The sequence below is a fragment of the Dicentrarchus labrax genome, unplaced genomic scaffold (assembly GCF_905237075.1).
Source record: "Dicentrarchus labrax unplaced genomic scaffold, dlabrax2021, whole genome shotgun sequence".
NCBI classification, from domain to species: Eukaryota; Metazoa; Chordata; class Actinopteri; family Moronidae; genus Dicentrarchus; species Dicentrarchus labrax.
In genome coordinates, this window is record NW_026136713.1 from 18,003,767 (window position 1) to 18,024,437 (window position 20,671).

The 20,671-nt window shown below is 38.8% G+C and overlaps 1 protein-coding gene across 1 annotated transcript; it reads left to right on the forward strand.

Annotated features, from left to right (window-relative positions):
* Positions 1-518: 518 nt before the first annotated feature.
* On the forward strand, positions 519-13,819 carry ids (iduronate 2-sulfatase). The gene is made up of 13 exons (XM_051419091.1): positions 519-723; positions 1,166-1,302; positions 1,397-1,574; positions 2,037-2,125; positions 2,898-3,098; positions 7,690-7,860; positions 7,952-8,078; positions 9,061-9,231; positions 9,631-9,737; positions 10,601-10,717; positions 11,124-11,234; positions 11,528-11,653; positions 11,742-13,819. The coding sequence occupies exons 1-13, from the start codon at positions 648-650 to the stop codon at positions 11,820-11,822; spliced, it is 1,692 nt and encodes a 563-aa protein (XP_051275051.1). The 5' UTR covers positions 519-647; the 3' UTR covers positions 11,823-13,819.
* Positions 13,820-20,671: the final 6,852 nt, after the last annotated feature.

Here is a 20,671-nt window from a genome sequence, read left to right on the forward strand (position 1 = left end):
AAAAGATAGGAAAATACACATGAAATAAAAATATAAAAATGCAAGATTGAATGAAAATAGAATAAGAGAATAAGAGTTGTGTGTACACTATTTACAGCTTTTTTTATACAGATGGGATTAATATGGAATACTACAGGTTACAGCAGAAGGTAGTGCACAGGAGAAGCATTATATATACAGCATTATAGATTAGTGGACAAAATAGTCTGTATACAGGGCTATGAGTATATAATACAGGTCTAATATTAATAATGTGAATGTAGGAAATTATATAAATATAAATATATGTATGTGAAACTCTCTCTCTCTCTCTCTTTGAATTGTAAAATAACTGCATGTTCTCTGAGTCCCATCATCAATCAGAAACAATCACTGGAGTAGTTAAAGTCTGCAGTGGCATTTAAAATGATTGACACATCATTTAACTAATGTGATTAACGTTTGGGGGGGCGGGGCGAGTGGCCGAGTGGACCAATGAAAACGTTCCATTCGCTCTACGCGATAATCAGGAAGTTTTTTTTAAAAGACGACGCCGACACGCTCGTTTGTTGTGACGGCTGGGAGGGAAGAGAAGATGCGATATTAAGTGTTTAACTCGACTTAAACTGAAGGATACATTGTCGTTAATCATCTCGGAGAAAGACACAATGTACATGTTTGTCCGGATATGGCTTCTCCTCCTGGTTCTCCACTCTCTGGTAGTCGCTGTTGGGGCAAGAACAGGTAGAGGTTGTCTTTATTGAACCAGAAAACATGGTGGAAATGTGATTACATGGGAGTTCTGTACGTTTAGTTTTAATGAATAAACTGGTTGGCATGTTTTTGAGCTGAAGTTGTATTTTAATGGGTTTGTGTCGGGCAGTAAATCTCAGTAACTAACGAACAGTCGCTGTTAATTGGTACTAATTGTGTTTATGTAGTAAGGTAACGTTATTTCATTGCATTTGCCCACTGCTTTGTTTTCAGGGTTTTCTTTTGGGCTTGAGTGTTTGTTGAAGTGAAACCTGATCTGGTTTCTGTTCGACTTTTTTTACTTTTAGTTTACTGTGATCATTTTTCTTTCCTTTGCAGCAATCTGCCTGAACTTATTCCTGTAATAGGTTAATGTAAGAGCTGTAAATCAGTGAGAAACATGAAACCACCTGTGGTTGTGTTTGCTTTTCAGAGAGGAGAAATGTCCTTTTCATCATGGCAGATGATTTGCGGACATCACTGGGCTGCTACGGGGACCCTGTGGTCAAATCCCCAAACATTGACCAGCTGGCATCCAAAAGCCAAGTTTTTCTCAATGCGTATGCACAGGTGAGTGGGTGTTGCATATGTTTATCGTCTCAAATTGTTCAGTCAGTTTGAACACAAGACTATTTGTGTCTGAAGGGGTGTTTTCCTCTTTCAGCAAGCTGTGTGTGCTCCCAGTCGCACGTCCATGTTGACGAGTCGCAGACCAGACACCACCAGGCTCTACGACTTCAATTCCTACTGGAGAGTCCATTCTGGGAACTACACGACCATGCCACAGTACTTTAAGTCCAGAGGGTACTACACCATGTCTGTGGGCAAAGTGTTTCATCCAGGTAAGGCTGAAGATCCCCTCCATTAATGGTCTGTTGCAAAAAAAAAGTATAATTTCTGTATAAAAATCCTTAAATAAAGCATCTATTGCTACCTCATTGAACAAAATACAGACTCTACGTACATGCAGATATTGTTAATTTCCATTAACTTTCCACTTATCCGTCATTCTCCACAGTGAAGCTCAAACATTTAACTGTAGGACCAGAAAGAAAAACAGATTTTTGACTGGAGGTGTATCACGAGCAGGTTGTTCTCACACAGCGGCAAATTTAGGAAGTGAAACAGAGATTCCTGCTGAATGGTTACTTTTGAAACTGCAGTAAGAACCACAGAATTACTGCTAGTTCTTGTTGAGCTGTATTTTAGAGAAGAATCCAATCTGCTTGAAATTCTTACAAGATGTCTTTTGTGTGCATCAGATTGTGTAATGGAAACAATGGTTTCATTGTGTTTTTCTGTAGGTATTGCCTCTAACCACACTGATGACTACCCCTACAGCTGGTCCATCCCCGCCTACCACCCAGCTTCATTTAGATTTGAGAAAGAAAAGGTATACAGTTGTTGTTGTTGTTGTGGATGTTGTTGGAATTGTAAGTATCTCTTACAATATAAACTCACTTATGTGTTGTTTTTATAATTCCTCTTCACCTCCACTGACTTACGTAGCAGTTTAATAGTGTTTGTTTTGTTGTGGGCTTTATGAACACATTAACTCGTCTCACATGCAACTTTGAAAGAAATCATGTTCTAAAAAGATTATTTCTTTAAACACATAACACTGGTATCTTAATTAGCTGTATTAGCACAGCTGGTAGATATTTAATGATGCAGAACAATATTTTTTTGGCTTTTAGATTATGTTACTTGTTTGTATGAATAAAAGCACTACCATCATGCTTAAGTCATTCTTTTCCTATGGAGAACATAATGATGCAGAATCTTTCCACAGTGCTACTTTGGGTGCATGTTACATTTGAGTGCTACAAGTGATTTCAGAATTACCCCTGTTCACTGCAGACCTATAGATGTAAATAAATCCAGATTACAGCTTAAACACAGATCCGCATTAAGAAAGACTTCTATATTCGGAAGGAAAATAATGAATTATATATTTGCAGAGTTTAGACATTTTATAATAAAGAAAATAGGACCCATCAGCAAATCTTCCAGGTTTGAATAGAAACAGCTGGGTGAACTAAATGTGAACTTCCACGTGGCAACAGTTTACCAGACCGGCCTGAAATGTTCTCTGCAGGTATTGTGCATAAACGTGACTTTTTAACCTTTTATTTTTTTATTATTTTTTTTTTTTTGGTTTCCAGATGTGTAAAGGAGAGGATGGTAAACTTCATGCCAACTTACTGTGTGCAGTGAACGTGACCGAACAGCCCGGGGGAACCCTCCCCGACATGGAGAGCACAGACGAGGCCGTGAGGTTACTGAAGAGTCGAGCCAACGACGACGTCCCTTTCTTCTTGGCTGTGGGCTTTCACAAACCACACATACCCTTCAGGATACCACAGGTACATGACTTGATATCAACACCTGTAAACACTCTGTAAACACTGCTTGAGATGTAACGTGCATAATGATTAGATAATAACTAAATAGACAGTTGTGAAAAGCAGTATTTATATAAGCTGCTGGTGCTTGTCTTAGACTTCAGCCCAGTCTGAGTTAATGCAGGTTTTAAGAGGCTCAGGAGGTTTTGTCTTTAACAGCAAGTGTCATAGTGACTGCCACCAGATAACCACACGTTAGAACCAAGGACACGACTTGAATATGCATCCATTTTACGTTTAAGAGTACTGAGCAGTGCTGCTCTTTAAGAGTTGATTTTTATTTTTTGTGTACAAATGTGATAGTGACAGATATATTATTCTGTAAATTGATGTCAAACAAAAAATATCAATAGCAAAAGTTCAGATACTGTGATTTTAAACATTCTAAACTTACTTTATAGCTACAGTTGTAAATGGCAAAAAGTAAGCAGTTGTTGAGTTTATCATTCATGCTTAATCAAGCAGACGTTCATCTTTTGGCAGGAAGTCTTCAGATCTTTTTCTCATTCAAACAGATTCTGAGATATTAATCCTCCTCCGATGGCCCAGTTGTTGTTGTTGATGTGTGAACATTCATTTTAATTGTTTAGTGACTGTAAAAACCTTTATGTAATTATAGCATCCAATATTGTTTTTGAATCAGCTGGGAAAATACTAGTCTCTGTATCAGCCACGGTGTTTAACCTCAGTGGTCAATGGTATCATTTGTTCCTTTACACAGCTCTTTGTAGTGCAGTATAAAAGAGCAATGCATGGCAGATCATGTTCCTGTCAGATGATCACATGCTGTAAACTGCTATCTACAACAGCCCACTTCACTGCACTTGAAGAGATAATCCGTTCACGGTCTTTTAAGTGCCTTATGCCTCATATTCTACGCTGATGTCTTAAAAGAAATGTATTACCATATTGTGTCTCTGACACTGACGGGTGAACTTTCATTGATTACTGTGAATGAGCTGTTTACTAAAATCGGTGCTCATGCACATCTAATGTGAGCTACATGACTCGGTAATGCTGTGAAGAGCCCTCGTGAATCTTTGCTGATGAGTTGCAGACAATATCCAGACAGCTACTGGATGTTTGAGTATTGGTATTTAACTTACAGAAATTGGCTGATATTCTTTTAAAAATATGAATAACACAAAAAAATACTTATTTTCGCTCATTCTAATTTTCATGTGTATCTAGACAGCCATTTTAGAGTTAAAAAATAAACCTTTCATCGTTGGGTGGACAAATTGTGTAACTGACACCCTTTTTCTGAATGACCTAAACCAGTGGTTATCAGTTGGTCTCACCTTGAGACACCCTTTTTTATAGAATTCAAACCAAGCAAATGTATTATTCAAATAGGCTCGTAAACACATATTCAATGTCACCATGACCTCTTTTTGACATAAAATATACACATATCTTCAGCCCTGCATTCAGGGAGCTTGCTGTTTGACCTGAATTCCTTACATACTTCAACACACATCAGCACACACTGCCAAGAGTGGCATTACACAAATGGAGCAGTTTTATGGCTAGTAAACACACATATACAATGTCCTCTTTATTATCTCTTAATCAGAGCACAAGACTCTAATAATAATAACACTAACATCATAACTGTGTTTACACAGAAAATAAAGACTACAAAATGGGACTTACTCAACAGACTTTGTGGAAGCTTTTCTGTCAAAATAAGTCAGACTTCGGATAGCTACGCTTTAAAAATCTTTTAATTTTACCACACACTCTGAGACCCATTCAGGAGGTTCGCAACCCACCAGTTGAGAAAGTGACTAAACCAGTGGCTTCACCCTTTGTTAGTGTCAAGGTCCCCCAGATGAATACACAGAATGCAGATCTGTATTTGTTAAGATATTAATTAATGCATAATTACCTTTACTGTTCTAGATTAACAGTGAAGAGTAAAACCTATGAACAGAATAGTCTTTCTCTCACTGGTCTAACTTCTAGTCAGTTAAATAATTGTAAAGTTAAAATATTCTTGGCATTCCCATACTAAAGTTTCTTGTTACTCACTGACTGAAATGTGTCCTGTGATACCTGCATTTAGCTAATATCTGTTGACTTCTCAGTCCAGCTCTTATTGCAAACCGATGGATTGAATGAATTGATTGAACACCACAAGGCGGCAAACACGATAACTCTCATTGACTATTCCTCTGGTGGAATTTCTGTAATGCTCATTCATGAAGACATTCACTGACTGGGATGCATTACACAATTCACTTAGTCCTAAACAGGCGAGTCACTCACTGGCATGAGTATAGCTGAGTATGTGGAGTGGAGAAGCGGAAGTCAGTGTCCTGCTGCAAGAGGCAGTTTTGCTTGACGGTGTAAACTAAAACAAGAGCCATGGTTTTTAAGGAGCGAGGACTGATCAAATAATGCCAGAGAATGAGAATGAATGATGGTAACATGGAGAGGAGAGCGAGCGGGGAGCAGAACATAAGGAGAAGGAGTGAGGAACAAGTGGCATAATGAACTTTGAGTTAAGCCTGGGTGATAAAGGGAAGAAATATTAAGTTCCTGCAGAATTCAATACCCCCTGAGCCAGTAGATAATGATAACACTGAGGTTTTAAAAATACGTTCTTATGAGGAAAACTTACACCCCGCTGAGGAGTAAGTTTTGATGTAGGGCTGTGTGTAAAAACTGGGAATAGAATAAAGAAAAGGAACCTCTGAAAGCTAGACTTGAGAGATGCATACTGTATGTGAAGTGAATTTAATGAGGACTGATCTAGATATATGGCAGATGCAATTCAGCATGAAGGAGGAAGCGAGCACGATGAAGTGGAAGTTGAATGAGAGCGGAGACAGACGGAGCAGAGATGAATGTCAGCGCGCCAGAGAGGCTTCCCACAAAGTGTAAGTTGGGAGATGAAAAGAGGGAAAAGGTCAAGCCAACTCTCTCCGTCGGCATGTGATGTGTACGCCACACATGATTTACCCCATATCGTCTTGAGGCGCACAGAGGACTCAGCCAGATTAAAAACTCAAGAAAAAAAATGCAGTTTCTGGAATGATGAAAGTCAATGAAGCTAAAGACGTCTGAGAAAATCTGCAATACTCGAGTGTCAGAGGAGTTTAGGTTGTTTGAAAAGTCTTTAACTTCCTGCATCTTATTGGTCCTAAGATGGGAATCCTGTATACTGTAAATTGTGATTAAGCTCAAAAATGAGCCCCGAGTTAGTGCTGGTTTATATTGCATATTGGTAATTAAAGGGCACCAGTTAATATCTTAGTATTAATAATAAAAATATCTTCGTAATACTGGAGTAATATGGATGTAATGAAACACTAAAGTCACACTAGAATTCATGACCCTGGGGTCATGAAAGGGTTTTCCCCTCTTTAAACAAAAAAAATGTCCGGCTACAGATGCGAGTGGGACGTCGAAAGTCAAAAGGATCTAGTGCCCTCTGCTGTTTAAAAATAGTAACAATTCATTTTTCGTCTCACTGATTTGAGTCTCCAGATTTGTATCGCGATTTAACTCTCTCACAGTACATCGTTGCATTCCTATGGAGTAGGATGGCTTTGTATTTTGATGAGAAAGGGTTATAGTAGGCTATTAACAATAATGAGCTAATGTTGGCGATTTTACAATACAAATGGGGTATTATCAGGGTAGTACTATTTTATAATTCATATACCATCATCTGTAAATACCAGAAAATAACAGAATTCCTCCTCCTTCACCAACGTTTCCTCCAAACCTTTATCTTTAGTTTTAAAGTAATACCTAAATAATTATACTTTTAAATGCTGTGATTTCTTGCGTTGAAACACAAATACTGTTGGGATTTTAATGTAATGGCTTTGAATTAGGGCTGAACGATGTGGTAAAAACATCATATAGCGATTATTTTGACAGATTTTATCATTCTCATTTAGTGTGGGAATCATGAATTAAACCTTTAAAATCACAATGATGTGAAATGTTTGAAGTCTGTGCCAAACAAACATGTTTTCTTAGGTGCCAGGGCATCTCTGCAGCACCACAGTATTTCATTATAATGCTGTTTTGTCACATTTTACCATTACCTAATTAAAAAATGCAGCTTCTGCCATTTGAATATTGCACTTTGCTATATTGTGATTTCGATAATAATTGTATTTATTGTGCTTAAATCAGGATAGGAAAATGCATATAAGCAAACTTTATTTATACAGCACTATACAGTGAAAGGCACAGAAGACAATATATTAAAGAGAAGGAGAATTAAGTGTGCAACCAACAAAAGTTGTAAAATGAAGAGAAAACCAAAGAAAACATGGGTTTTAGATGCTTTTTAAATGTGACTGGGGGACCTTTCTGGGTGACAGGTTGTTCCAGAGTGTGATGTAGAAACATGAAGCCTCCAGTGCACAGACACTGAGAATGGACTTCGCAGTGAAGTAGGAGACATCTTGTATCCACCAGGAAAACTTTATAAATTAATACAATTAGCATATTCATAGAACGTCCTATGCAGTGTGTGTACCTACTTTTATTAAACATAACTTTGAAACCTGTTGCTTGTGTATTACAGGAGTACCTGAGCCTGTATCCCATAGACCAAATGACTCTGGCTCCTGACCCCAATGTCCCTAAACTTCTTCCACCTGTGGCCTACAACCCCTGGATGGACGTGAGGAAGAGAGACGACGTCCAAAAACTCAACGTCAGCTTCCCATATGGACCAATTCCTAAAGACTTCCAGGTATTCTGGTTACTCATCAACACCCATTTCTAACTTGGTTCCCATGTAGCCACTCCTGAAATACACACTAACATTGTTCTGTAACTTCCAGCTGCGTGTCCGTCAGCACTACTACGCTGCCGTCTCTTATATGGACGCTCAAGTTGGTCGCTTGCTCAGTGCTCTGGGTGAGCTGGGGCTGGCTGACAGCACTATGGTGGTGTTCACCTCAGATCATGGTTAGTGGAAACGTGTTTGGGATGAATTGATTATACTAGTGTTTGATTTCTAGTTAATAAAACGTATAATAACAAATATTTAATGAAATGAATTGGTTATCTTTTACAAGATGGCACTTAATGTTTTACCTTTCCATTATTTTATGGTGTTTTATGTCATCACATACTGTATTTGAATTGTGCTTGTTTTAGTATCATTACTGTTATTTTTATATTCACATATTTTGCAGTTTTATCTGTTTTTAAATTCAATAATTTGTTATTTTATTGCCATTGTGTATGTTCTGCATGAGACCGTTATATATCTGCCCTCTGTTTTATTTTAATTTCAACTTATTTCTATTATTTTGCACTTCCATCTGGGCTCAGTGCCGCCTGATTACGTGCTCATGTTCTTAATTTTTTGTGTACTTTTACAGGGGTGACTCACATGGGTTTCTAATTTGAATTTTTATCTTTTAATCTGTGGAGCACTTTGTGCTTAAGCTTGAAAAGTGCTTTATAAATTAAATTATTATTTAGGAAGTGGAGTGTTTTGTGGAGTGTCAGTTTTGCTGGTCTTTCACCACCAGGTGGCAGTGTTGTAACAGCACATTAGGCCTTTACCTCTTCCCACAATTTCACTGTACTTTAAAAACCCAGATCTCTTTTTTCCACTGCCTCGTTTTTTTTTTTTTTTTTTTTTTTTAAACTTTGTGACTTGGAAACTCAATTTCTTTTAATGTCTCCTTCAGTGGAGGATGCTGGAGTGAATCCTTACCATGACTGTTTGATATATACCCACTAAAGCTCAATCAAAGGCCATCATTTTCAAATATGATATGACTGGGAAAAACATCAATGAAAGGGATTGCCTGAAACCTTCCTGTATCTGAAATGTTATTTGTATGATACAGATTCATAGTTTCAGTTCTCTTTATTTCTCCTGTCTGCCTCAAATCTTTTTGAACTACCATCATTCATTCTCTCCTCCTCGTTGCAGGTTGGTCGTTAGGAGAACACGGCGAATGGGCTAAATACTCTAATTTTGATGTGACAACACGCGTCCCTCTAATCTTCTACGTTCCTGGCGTCACCACAATCGACGACTGGCTGGGAGAGTCTACCTTTCCCTTTGTTGATGTCCTCACACAATCAGAGCTCAGCTTTAAGAGTGAGACCCCTTCACTGACGACTGATTACTGCCGATTAACACGAAACCTGCTTTTATGGTTTATGGCACTGTGTGCGTCAAGTCACAAAAGGGAACTTCAGTTTGATTTTAAAATCTTTGGTACATATTGCTTATATGAACCTTGTTGAAGCATTTATTATTATGCCATCTTGACTTTAATGAAGTCTTTTGATATACATGGAGATCTCCCAAAAGTATTAAGACACGGATACACTTTGATATTTCGCCTCGGACAGTTTTTACTTCCAAGTGCAAATGGTGCAATGGTGATGAAATTTAAGAGAAGGGCAACTTGTAAATTTTAGAGGATATTTCAACAATTTTGCTGTCAGCGAAATGTGAGACTTTCTCTAATTGGCTGACCCCTCTCTCTTCCAGATGACAAAGTAAGAAGAAATGTGGTGGAGCTGGTGGATGTTTTTCCTACCGTCTCGTACATGGCTGGCCTCAGAGCACCTGAACCCTGTCCTGATATTTCTTTCCAGGTATGAATGAATGGATGAAATTATAATAAATTTTTTGAATGTAGTATTTTTTCACTTAAGCAATGCCATTCAAGCTAGAAGACTTGATTTTTGCCTGAACCATGGTGGTAAAGTTTACTGTTGCATTTTGTACTTACGCTGGCAGTAAGGCTCTAGGGAAGGTAATGCTGGTTTGTTTGTTTGGTCTGAAATATATAAAAAATACCATTAAAAAATCTTACTTGAGTAAAGAAAGAAGAAAGTAAAGAACTTAGAATACTTTTGCTGGAGTCTATCTGTACTTCTACTTGAGTCAACAATGTGTGTACGGACTCTCGGTTTAGAAAAGTTAAGAAAAAAGGATTCAAAATGTAATTCAGTATCTTTCACACTGAGCTTCTTCTGTCGTTGATAGAGTTTGAGAACTTTTAAAGGTCCACTGTGTAGATTTTAGTGGCATCTACTGGTGTAGTTGCGGATTGTAACACCCTCGCCTCACCCTCGTGATTAAATGCGAATACAGTTGGAACATTAAGGGCCATTGGGACCTGTACCACAGTCTCATGGGACCCGCCGTGTCTGTAGATAGTAACCTCATTCTAAGGAACGGAAACACAAGAATTGGTGATTATATGCTAATAAAAACATACCCATGAGTATTATATTCAATTTCTGCCAATAGATCCTCCTAAATGTTACACAGTAGACCTTTTAAGGCATCTTTGTACAGTTAGTGCAAGTGTTATTGTTCTGACATTGCCAAACAAAGTGAATCAAGAAGGAAACACTCCATAAACAGGCCCAAACATGCCTGACACGAATGTGATCTAATTGACTCTGACATTTATTTCCTTTACTCTTCGGGTCTGTTTTCGTGCTTTCAGGAGAAGTTGTGTACAGAAGGAGACAACTTGGCCCACACCTTCCGACACAGAGAACGAGGAAAGGACGCGGAAGCCATATCTTTCAGCCAGTACCCTCGACCTGCGGATACGCCACAGGTACCAGAGACGGGAGTTGTTAAGAGAAGCCCAATTAATAAGCTTTCTAAAATACTAAATCACTTTGTATCAGTCTGCAAGCTACATTACGTGGTTAAATTTAATGGATTTTGAAGCTGGATCTAAAATGTCAAAATTAGTGAAGGTCGTGTTCGTCGACCGTGGTTGCGCTGTGGCTCTTTGACCCCTCTGCATTACTGTGCTTGCTCATAGCCAGAGCTGCCAGCCACAAGCACAAGATCTTTTGAATTAACATATCCAGATGAGTGCTGCACCTGCTGCAGGTTAATCTTTGTATGGAACAGTTTGGCAGCCTGACATTAGCTCGTTGACTCATCTCGCAGGATGAGTTGGCAGCTGTCGATCTGACGGTTTTTGCTTTAATGGTTTAAGTTCTTCTTTTCAGGTGAACTCTGACCTCCCTGACCTTAAAGATATAAAGGTCATGGGCTACTCTCTGCGCTCCTGGGACTATAGATACACTCTCTGGCTGGGATTCAACCCTCAAACATTTCAGGTTGGTGTATCAAATACCTGCACAGCATGGAAGTCATCTCTTATCTGTGTGTGTGTGTGTGTGTGTGTGTGTGTGTGTGTGTGTGTGTGTGTGTGTGTGTGTGTGTGTGTGTGTGTGTGTGTGTGTGTGTGTGTGTGTGTGTGTGTGTGTGTGTGTGTGTGTGTGTGTGTGTGTGTGTGTGTGTGTGTGTGTGTGTGTGTTCCATCCGTCTTGTCTGACACAATATGTTGGAGACATTTTCCATGACAGTAACAGATTATATATGTCTATCATCAATCTGTCTCTCTATCTAGGTGAATGTGTCCGATGTCCACGCTGGAGAGTTGTACATGTTAGCAGGCGACCCTGGGCAGGATGAGAACGTCTATAGTGACTCTGACCACAGTGTGATGATGACAAAAATGGCCAGTCTGCCTCATGTAAGTTCATTTTTGATATTTTCCACTCACATATTTATTCATTTACTTGCTTGTTTATTTCTCTTCTGACTTGCGTTTTTTTGTCCAGACTGTGAGTCTGCAGATGAGAATGAGGCTGCAGCTCCTCTACCTCACAGCGGGGATGAAAACGAGGAGAACAAAGGCGTGATGATGAAAATAAAACACAACAGATGGACGGACAGAGACGAGTACAAAGGGAAGATGGATGGATGAGAAACTTCATCAAGAAAGGGAGAATGCCTCGAATATTTCTTTTCATATAATGCACAGTTGATTCAGTATTAGGCGATATCAATATTAATCTTTCAGGCTCAGTTCTTCAGGCTAATGTTCCTCGTTAAGAGCTCATTGGCAGGCAGCTCTGGTTTCAACTCATAAGAAAAGTGAATAAGAAAGCACTTGCGCTGTTTCTTTTAAGATAGTTCACCCTTTAAAGGACTTTCTGGTCAGTTTTAGTTGGTTTTTGACAAAAAGAAACATCCAAATGTGCACAGAAACTTGTAATTGGCTCATCTTCCTGCTGCTTAACACATCTTTCCAGTGTTTTTCACAGTTTGGCCTCTTCACACCTGCCATTGATTTGTGTCATTCTAATTTTACATCACTCCAGTTTTAGCAGCCAGTCGATAGGTTTCTGTTTATCTACAGCACTTCAAAGAGGAGCTCCACATTCTGGGAAATAGGCTTATTCAGTTTCATTTAGGGGAATTAGATGAGAAGATTAATACAACTCTCTCTTGTCTGAACAATAAATATAAAGCAAGCCTTGCTAGCTTCCTGTCGGCAATTACCTTAGCATAGCATAAACGACTGAAAGCGGAGGATCCTAACTCTTTAAAGCTAATTTATCAACACATTATTATATATTAGTTTTAATGTGTGCGCTAACAAATGTGAAAATGACTTGCTAAGTTTCCAGGAACTCACTGCACCCGGGCAGAAAGTTCCAGCCCTTAACTCTTTTTTTTTTTATATCTCTGTTGGTGTTCAAACACTCCAGATAAAACGTGTTACTTACTAAAGTTATGGAGTTCTGTTTGGCCTTCAGTTTAAACATTTATTTAAGAGCCAGGCTAGCTGTTTCTCCCTGATTTAAGTCTTTATGCTAAGCTAAGCTAATTGACGCTGGCTGAAAAAAATGAATAAATCAAATGAAAGTATATTTCCCAGTATAGATTGTAATGATGTAACTGATTGGCTACGACAGCACCACCTCCACCATGAAAATGATTACATCATATTTTTGAGTCTTTTCATCTGAAGGAATATTGAGGGAACCTGAAGAATTAGCCATTTTGATTAATAGCGCCACCGGCCTCTCTTTCTGAGTGTACTATTGATCATCCAGTCTGCTTCAGGTGGAGTCTCTTCACTTTGAAGTGCAACAGCTAAAAGGGACTTCCACAGTTTTGTACTGTAGTGTTAAACAATATGACATTTCTATTTGCACTTGATGTCACTTGCAGCTATTTGCCTCCCTCCTTGTAAACAGTCAGTTCAGATCAATTTGTGGACCCAAAATGAAGTGAGTAAAAGCCACCCATAATAATTCAATGCAAATGAAACTGTGTTGCTACGTTTTACTGCTGTTCCAGTGCATGAACATTTTGTGCTGTGGCAATTTAGAAGAAAGCAATTACAGCTTGAATTTCAGGTCCAACAATGAATCGAAGCCAGTGTAGCCTACAATAAAAGTTGACAGACCAAATCTCCTCATGTTAATGGGTTGCAGATGAATCATGTATTCAGTGTGGTTCCATCATATGTCAGGATGTTGGCGAATTCTCAAGATTGGAGTGAATTGGCTTGTTTTTTTTCTTATTCCTTCCCCTGTTGACCTCATTGGATTTGTGACTGTTGCTTAGTGTTTTCAGTGTGTCCTATAAAATAATATGGAAAAATGGATATAACAGCAATATAAACTGTCCATACAGATGCTGACAATGGAAAGATGAGTTTATCCTTGAGTTCGGTTGCGTCAGAGCAGCCCTCAAAAAGCCTGAGCTCCAGCTTTCTGAAGGGAAAATAAAAAATAAATGCTGCAGAAATAATTCACATCTCAAGCTTGGCAAGGGCACACTGTTAATATATTTATGTCTGTTTCGATTGGTGTGTAGAAAAAAATAAAGTATTTTTGCAGCAGAAGTTGACTTTGTGCTTTTTAGTAACTTATGATCACAACCTCTCGCAGTGTGTTTGTCTGTTACTCCTGTGTGTCCTGCAGAAACACTGTCCACACACATGCACCCCACCGCTCTGTTGTAACTCATTTTGTGCTCACACACAGCAGACGTGTAAAGCTGCAGAGTAGTGAGGGAGCTCCTCAGGGACCTCCCAGTCTATTCTGTGTTTTCTCTCCTTCCCTCCTCTGTCGTTTCTCTCTTCTGGAGCAGAGAATGCATATGCCTTTCTCTCTGGCGCTGGAAGAATTTGGACCGTACTGAACATTTCCTAATTTGTGCATGATTCCACAGAGTCAATCCGTCCGGGCAACACAAACAGTTAAACGCCTTGTAATTGCATTTTGAACTCTAGTATGAATTCAGTCTCATGGCTTTTGAGTTTTTTACCATTTTCAATTTCTGGGCAATCATGCAGAACCATGTGTTGAACTCAGCTGGAAGTGAAAGTCTGTGTGCTACAAATGAAAGTCAAAAAATTTCCCAAAGACCAGGGAAGCACTTGACATCTCTCCCCTGCCATTTTCACATCTTCCAATCATTTCTTCTCCTCTTTTCACTCCATTTACCTTTCCTTCTCGTCCTTTGAACACATTACCGTTCATATTTGCTTCACTCTTTATGACCTATTTGTAACTGTATCTGTATGTTCAATTGCTGTATGGTAAATACATATTTGCAAAACATGAAGATAATTTTTATGGCAAAACTTGAACCTTCATTTACTAAAGCTTATTAAAGGTACCCCGTTGGGTTCTTGACACAATATTTTTTATGATTTGTTTGTAATATCTGCTAATATTCAGTGGTGGAAGAAGTATTCAAATCCTTTACTTACTTAGAAAAATACTAATACCAAAATACTACTAATCAAAATCCTGTATTCAAATCCTCACTAAAGCAAAAGTCTCTAAGTATTAGCAGCAAAAGCTACTTAAAATAACAAAAGTATCATCATCACTCATTCTGCAGAAAAATTGTCCCTGTCAGTGTTTTATTTTATTATATATAATGTTTTTGCATTAATATTACTGCTGCATTAATGTGAATGTTGCATTTCTATACTGTAGATGTTTAAGGTTGAGCAATGACAACAAAGGCAGGGAAGTAAATGTCAATGTAAATGATGCAAAGTTTAAAATATCTACTAAATAAATCAGCTTTACACGTAACGTTGAACGTTTTATGAGGAAGGGAATTTATTCGACAGGTTTGTAAGACCTAAAGGATACACACAATGAATTTCACACACTGAATGTAAAAATAACTCCATGGGCCACCTTTTAAGTTGATATAATGAACTTGTCAGCATAGAAAACAGTGGTCTGTTAAGGCATCCAGCAGATAGAGTTTCTAGTCTCCTGATGAATAATGATTTTTTTAAGCTCTGTTTTTGGTCTCCACCAACTTCTGAGGGAAATATCCGACCCTCCAGCTGCTGAATGCTCCTGTGTTCCCCAGCTAGCTGCTAACGTCTGTGTACAGCAGGTTTATCAGATCTTCAGGGTGATGTTTTCCAGTGGAGGTCTGAGTCAGTGCAGCTGGAACCGCTCTCCTTTACTCCGGCAGCCCATTCTGCCTCAGTGGTTTCATGAGATCAATATTTATCATCACAAGCAGTGATCTCCGACCACGATCAAATTGATCTAATGGCAATTACATTACTGTTTACCTGTTGTTTTCTTTGCTCTGCGGCTGCCCTTCTTTCCATACCTCTATCTTACCTGCTCCTTCTCTCCAATCCACTCTGCCTTTATCTCGCTCTCATCGTCTGTCATTATGTTTCATACACTAGTAATCGCATTACCTACCGGCTCATATTCTGGCAGGTCACGCTGCCTTTCTGTTAACGTTGGTGACATACACAATTACATTAGAGAGAGGGAGAGTATGTGTGTAAGAAAATGCTTAGCTCAGCTGCATCATGACTAGAGTTCGTCTCAAGGGTGTGTGTGTGTGTGTGTGTGTGTGTGTGTGTGTGTGTTTATTGTGTGTGTGAATGAATCCTGCAATAGTAAACAAACAAACTGCAGTGTTCTCTGTCTCACAAGGACTTCAGGAAGTGGTTTTAGAGTATTTTCTCAGAGGAGCTGTTTTTCACCAGAAATGCTCTTCAACAGCCAAATTAATTTTGTAGATTTGGCTGTCTCTTCTTTAGCGGCTACTAAGCTGCTTACAGTATTTTATCTGGCCAGTTTTACATTGTAGAGACATTGTAGGAAAGTTATAGTGTGCCAAAGCTCGTAGCTTCATATGAAATGATTTTTTTCTCTCACAATAATGGACTGAGAACATTAGGGGCCATGGGACCTGCAGCATCTGTAGATTAAAAAAAGGTTCATTCTAAGATAACAAAAACACAACAATTCTTACTTTCAGGTGATTTTACACAAATGAAAACATACCTATGAATATTATATTCAATTACTGCCCATAGATCCTCCCAAATGTTACACACTGAACCTTTAAATTGACAAACAGTGATTAGTGTGTTGGTCCAGAGTATGTCGAGGTTTCTGACAGATTAGCCCACATAACAAAATTACTCTGGCCCGCACACTCAGCCCTAATACAGCAATGAATTACGGTCCAGAGGTAGTCCAGATCCAGTAGCCTCTTATGGCCCATGACATAGCCATACGTCAGCCAACTGTATGACCATAGCTGACCCCATGTTGGACCAGACGAGCTTCATCGCTTTATTTTGTTCATTTGTTTTTGGCAAAGTGTTCAGGCCTAGTGTTTACTGGCTGAATTTCCTCATTTAACTATTTGTCTACTTCATATAGTGCTGACAAGGGAGGAGAGTGAGAGACCACAATTCATTGCTGTATTTGGGTCCAATGTAAGTGGGCTGTGGGAAATGTGGGAATATAAACCTAGTACAAGGAGTTTTTAGTTGGTTATGAAAAAGTCTCAGTTTAATGCTGATGCCTCTTTATGAGCCACATAACACACAGGACCATCAGCAGGATGATTGGCCATTTCTATAAAATGAATCTTAACGCCTGCCAATGGGGAGGATTCAGTCGGATTCCCCTTTGAAATCAATTAAATGAAGCAGTGGAAACACTAATGCTTTTGTCCACAGGGGGCCCAAGAATCAACACAAAATGTAAGTTTCATAAGATTTTGTTGTTAAAAACACACATTTCCTTTTAACAGGATTTTAGTTTGCTATTTTTTCTCCTTTAAAAGCTGTATTAATAAGCTAACATGTTAGCTTTAGAGATAATAGTGCACTGTAATTAATATCAAGTCACTAAGTGCTGCACTGAGCAGATATGACGGGCTATTGGCATGTCTAATTGTGTTGCAGGTAATAGATACAGGCAGTAGACCTGTGCTGTATAATTATGTCAGCGAGCCAGCTTACGTAATAGCAGGACCCTGACACTAGCGCACTGCATGCAGTCGCAATTTATGTTATTAGTTCACCTGTGATTGACAAGTCAACATGTCTACAGCGAGGAAGGTCCACAGCAGCAGCAGCAGCTGTATTTAACACTATCTGTTAATTGAATGTGCTCCAGCAGAGTGGGGTGATGGCCCTGCCAACGCCAGTGGAAGCTGGAAGACAAGTCCATAAAATGCAAAACGTTGAAGGGCTATTGCTACAAAAATGCCAGTGAGAAAAAAAAAACCCTGTTATGTTTATTATTTATAGAAAAATACACAGTAAATTCTATAATCTTCACATGTAATGCTTAAGAAGATCACCAATTTAGCGTTGCACTCCCACAACACTGTCAATGTAATCATCATCATCATCATGGCACGATGGACATAATTCCCAGCATACTTTGAATTTCCTGAAATGAATTGTAATAGTGTACGGTGGGTTTTTGTCAGCACCGTAAGAGCGGTGAGAGTGAATTAGTAAGGTTACTGGCTGGGCAGCGAAACAAGGAGCTGAAACTATAACGCTCTGTTGGCTGATGGGATCTGCAGATTCGGGTGATAATTGTCTACCAGTGACCCTTTTCACACTGTCACATTGTTTTCAAGTGACTGATTGATATTATAAAGATAATAAGGGCTTTACACACACAGGGTGGACACCTGCACTAGGGGTTGTGACGCCTTCTTGATTTTAAGAAATAGAAAGTGGGCCTGTATCTCAGAATTTCTGTGAAGAAAACTAAATTAAATTGTTATTTTTAAAGTTTCGATTATTATTTAAGATCTTAACTTTGAAGACCTGCCTTCTCTCTGAAAACAGCCTCATACTGCATCAGAAGAGTTAAAAAAAGAGCAAAAAGAACAACGAGAAGGAAACACTTATATAAAAGAAAGAAATACATAATACAGACAGGTAATTGTATGAAAAGTTGATAAAAATATCAAACTCATCCTTGTTGCAATTTTAACAGGTAATTTGTTCAAAATTCATCCAAATCGCACATTTATTACAGTTAATTGTACAGTTTAACAGTTATTTTGTTATTGTTATGCATTGGATATAATACATTTTATAATATCCATAAAATATGTCACTTAGTCAGGGGTGGTCAGTTTACTTAATGATAGAACATAGGGGGATATCATAATAAAAAAGGTTGGGAACCACTGCTTTAATCCACCTTAACTATTGAAAACACCTGTGTACAGACACTTTACATCAACTTCATGTTCTTTCTCTGTCTTATGCGACATTTGTTTTGACACCTGACAGCGTGAACATGTAAGAAATCTAAGATGTCATCACCTTTATAAGCAGGGTATTGTGTCTTTTAGTCCTCTGCAGCGAGCCAGTATATTCTATCACTTCAAACATGCCAGTAGCTCTCTGCTCCACTGTCTTTACTGACCAACAGTTCAGACATCTGTATCTCCGGGAGCACGTGGAGCATCAAGGAAGCACCCAATTAGAAGTCAGACAAGATGTGATATGTTGGCTGCCAATGTGAAACCAGTTTAATCAGGAGTCATTCAATTAGAGCTGACGAGCTCTTCCCTCGTTAACGCCGCTGTAGCTGTGAACCGCAGCGCTCAATAAAAAGCCCCCTGTTTTAACAAAAACACTTCAGCAGTGGTTAGCGCTGTCGCCTTTTAGCGAGAAGGTTCCCGCCACTCGCCTGCTGTCAGCCCCGGACACTCAAGGATAAGCAGGTATAGCTAATGGATGATGGACTTTTAAGCATGTGGCAACGAATGAGTGGCAATCTATTAAAATTGCCATTCTGCACGATGAGAGAGAGGGAATTCATTTTCTGATTTGGTTTCTTTTAATGAAGTTGAATGGCTGTAATCGACTCTTTGGTGGTAGCTGGTGTAGGAAACATGTGGTTTTAAAAATGGGGTAAAATGCATTTTCAGTTGAAATGTTAATTATACCAATAACAGGCTAGTGTTTGGAGAATGAGATTAAACCATTCATGCTCTGATGAAGGCCACGAGGCGAACATGTTTTTAAATAGGTGTGATTGAGATTAGTCAACTTTTTCCTGTGTGTGTGCTACCTTTTATGCCCCTGGGTGTTCATCCTGGTATCAATGCTGGAGATTAAAACATTATCATTAGAATAATCTGCATTTTCAATTGTGTGTATTGTTGTTGTCTCTAGATCAGGGGTCTCAAAACACCAGCCTGAAAGACAAATTCATAAAGTCCCCAGCATGTTTTCAATTAGTACTTTCCATTTTCTGTCTTTTATTTTATCCTTTAGTATCCCCATCTATCATTTACCAAGCTGCATCTCAATAAACACTTCAGCACACTGATTTCACTGCACTGGAGGGACTCATGAACTCTTCTATAATCCTAGCTGTGTCCTGTCCTGGTTTACACTATGTACGGGGAAATGTGCTACATATGTGTATGAGATATTGCGTTAATGCTGTTCATTACAAAATGCAGCAGCTCATTAATACTGAAGTGTAAATGTATTACATTTTGTGGAGTTATTACATAACGCTCTCTCCCATGATAGACACATTTAGGCTTTAGGGCTGTGGCTACCTTGTGTTTGAAAGGTCATTCTCAGTGAGTTCATCCAGCTCAATGCACCAAACTCAGATCAAACTAGTCAGTGCTGATCAAATACGAATCCAACTTATGTTACTGTGTTGACTATTTCTCACCAAAAATCATTTCAGAAACATATTTTCGTGTACTGTTTAGCCATCATGGTGACGACCATAATGCCAATCTCGAGGCTTCAGAACGGTTCTCCACAAACTAATGGGTGAGGTCATGATAGGTTCACACTTGGTTTCAATGTAGCTGAGGTTAGCACGTAGCATATCTAAGTACAGGAAAGGAGGAAGTTGGCCGACGCTTGCTCAACTGTTATTGGAGCACAGAGCAAAAAGGGGCGGGACAGGAAGGATCAGTTGTTACCTGTCTACCTTACTGTGTTATCAAAAGCAAAACAAGTACACCTTTATGCTGATAAAAGATCTAAAATGTTGGTCCATCATAAGGTTTACACAGTGAAAGACACATTCTACTACACACGAACTGGTGTTAAACACAAGAATATCTTCTTGTTATAATGAGAAGGTGTTCTTTTTGTCTGACATTCACCATTTGCTTGCATTTAGATAGATTATCAGCAGGTGATGGTTGTGTGAGCATTTGTAAAACTAAGAGAGAAAATGTCACAGGGATAATTCAAAGTTCCCATCCAGAATCGGCCTCTTACTGCTGGCTAAAAAATATTAGTAATATTTATTTCAAAATTTCCTGTCATTAGTATTTGTTACACTCCCAAAGATCTGAAGTCACATTGTGACTCCAGACTCCGAAGTCTGCATTTGATTTAAATACATATCCATCTAAAATCAACTCCCTGTTTCCCAATCAGCTTTTATTT

Excerpts from the sequence above, each read along its gene's own strand:
- ids (XM_051419091.1), top strand. The coding sequence starts at position 648 with ATGTACATGTTTGTCCGGATATGGCTTCTCCTCCTGGTTCTCCACTCT. Across the intron at positions 1,303-1,396 it reads TTCTCAATGCGTATGCACAG|CAAGCTGTGTGTGCTCCCAG; the intron begins GTGAGTGGGTGT and ends TTCCTCTTTCAG. Across the intron at positions 9,738-10,600 it reads GTCCTGATATTTCTTTCCAG|GAGAAGTTGTGTACAGAAGG; the intron begins GTATGAATGAAT and ends TCGTGCTTTCAG.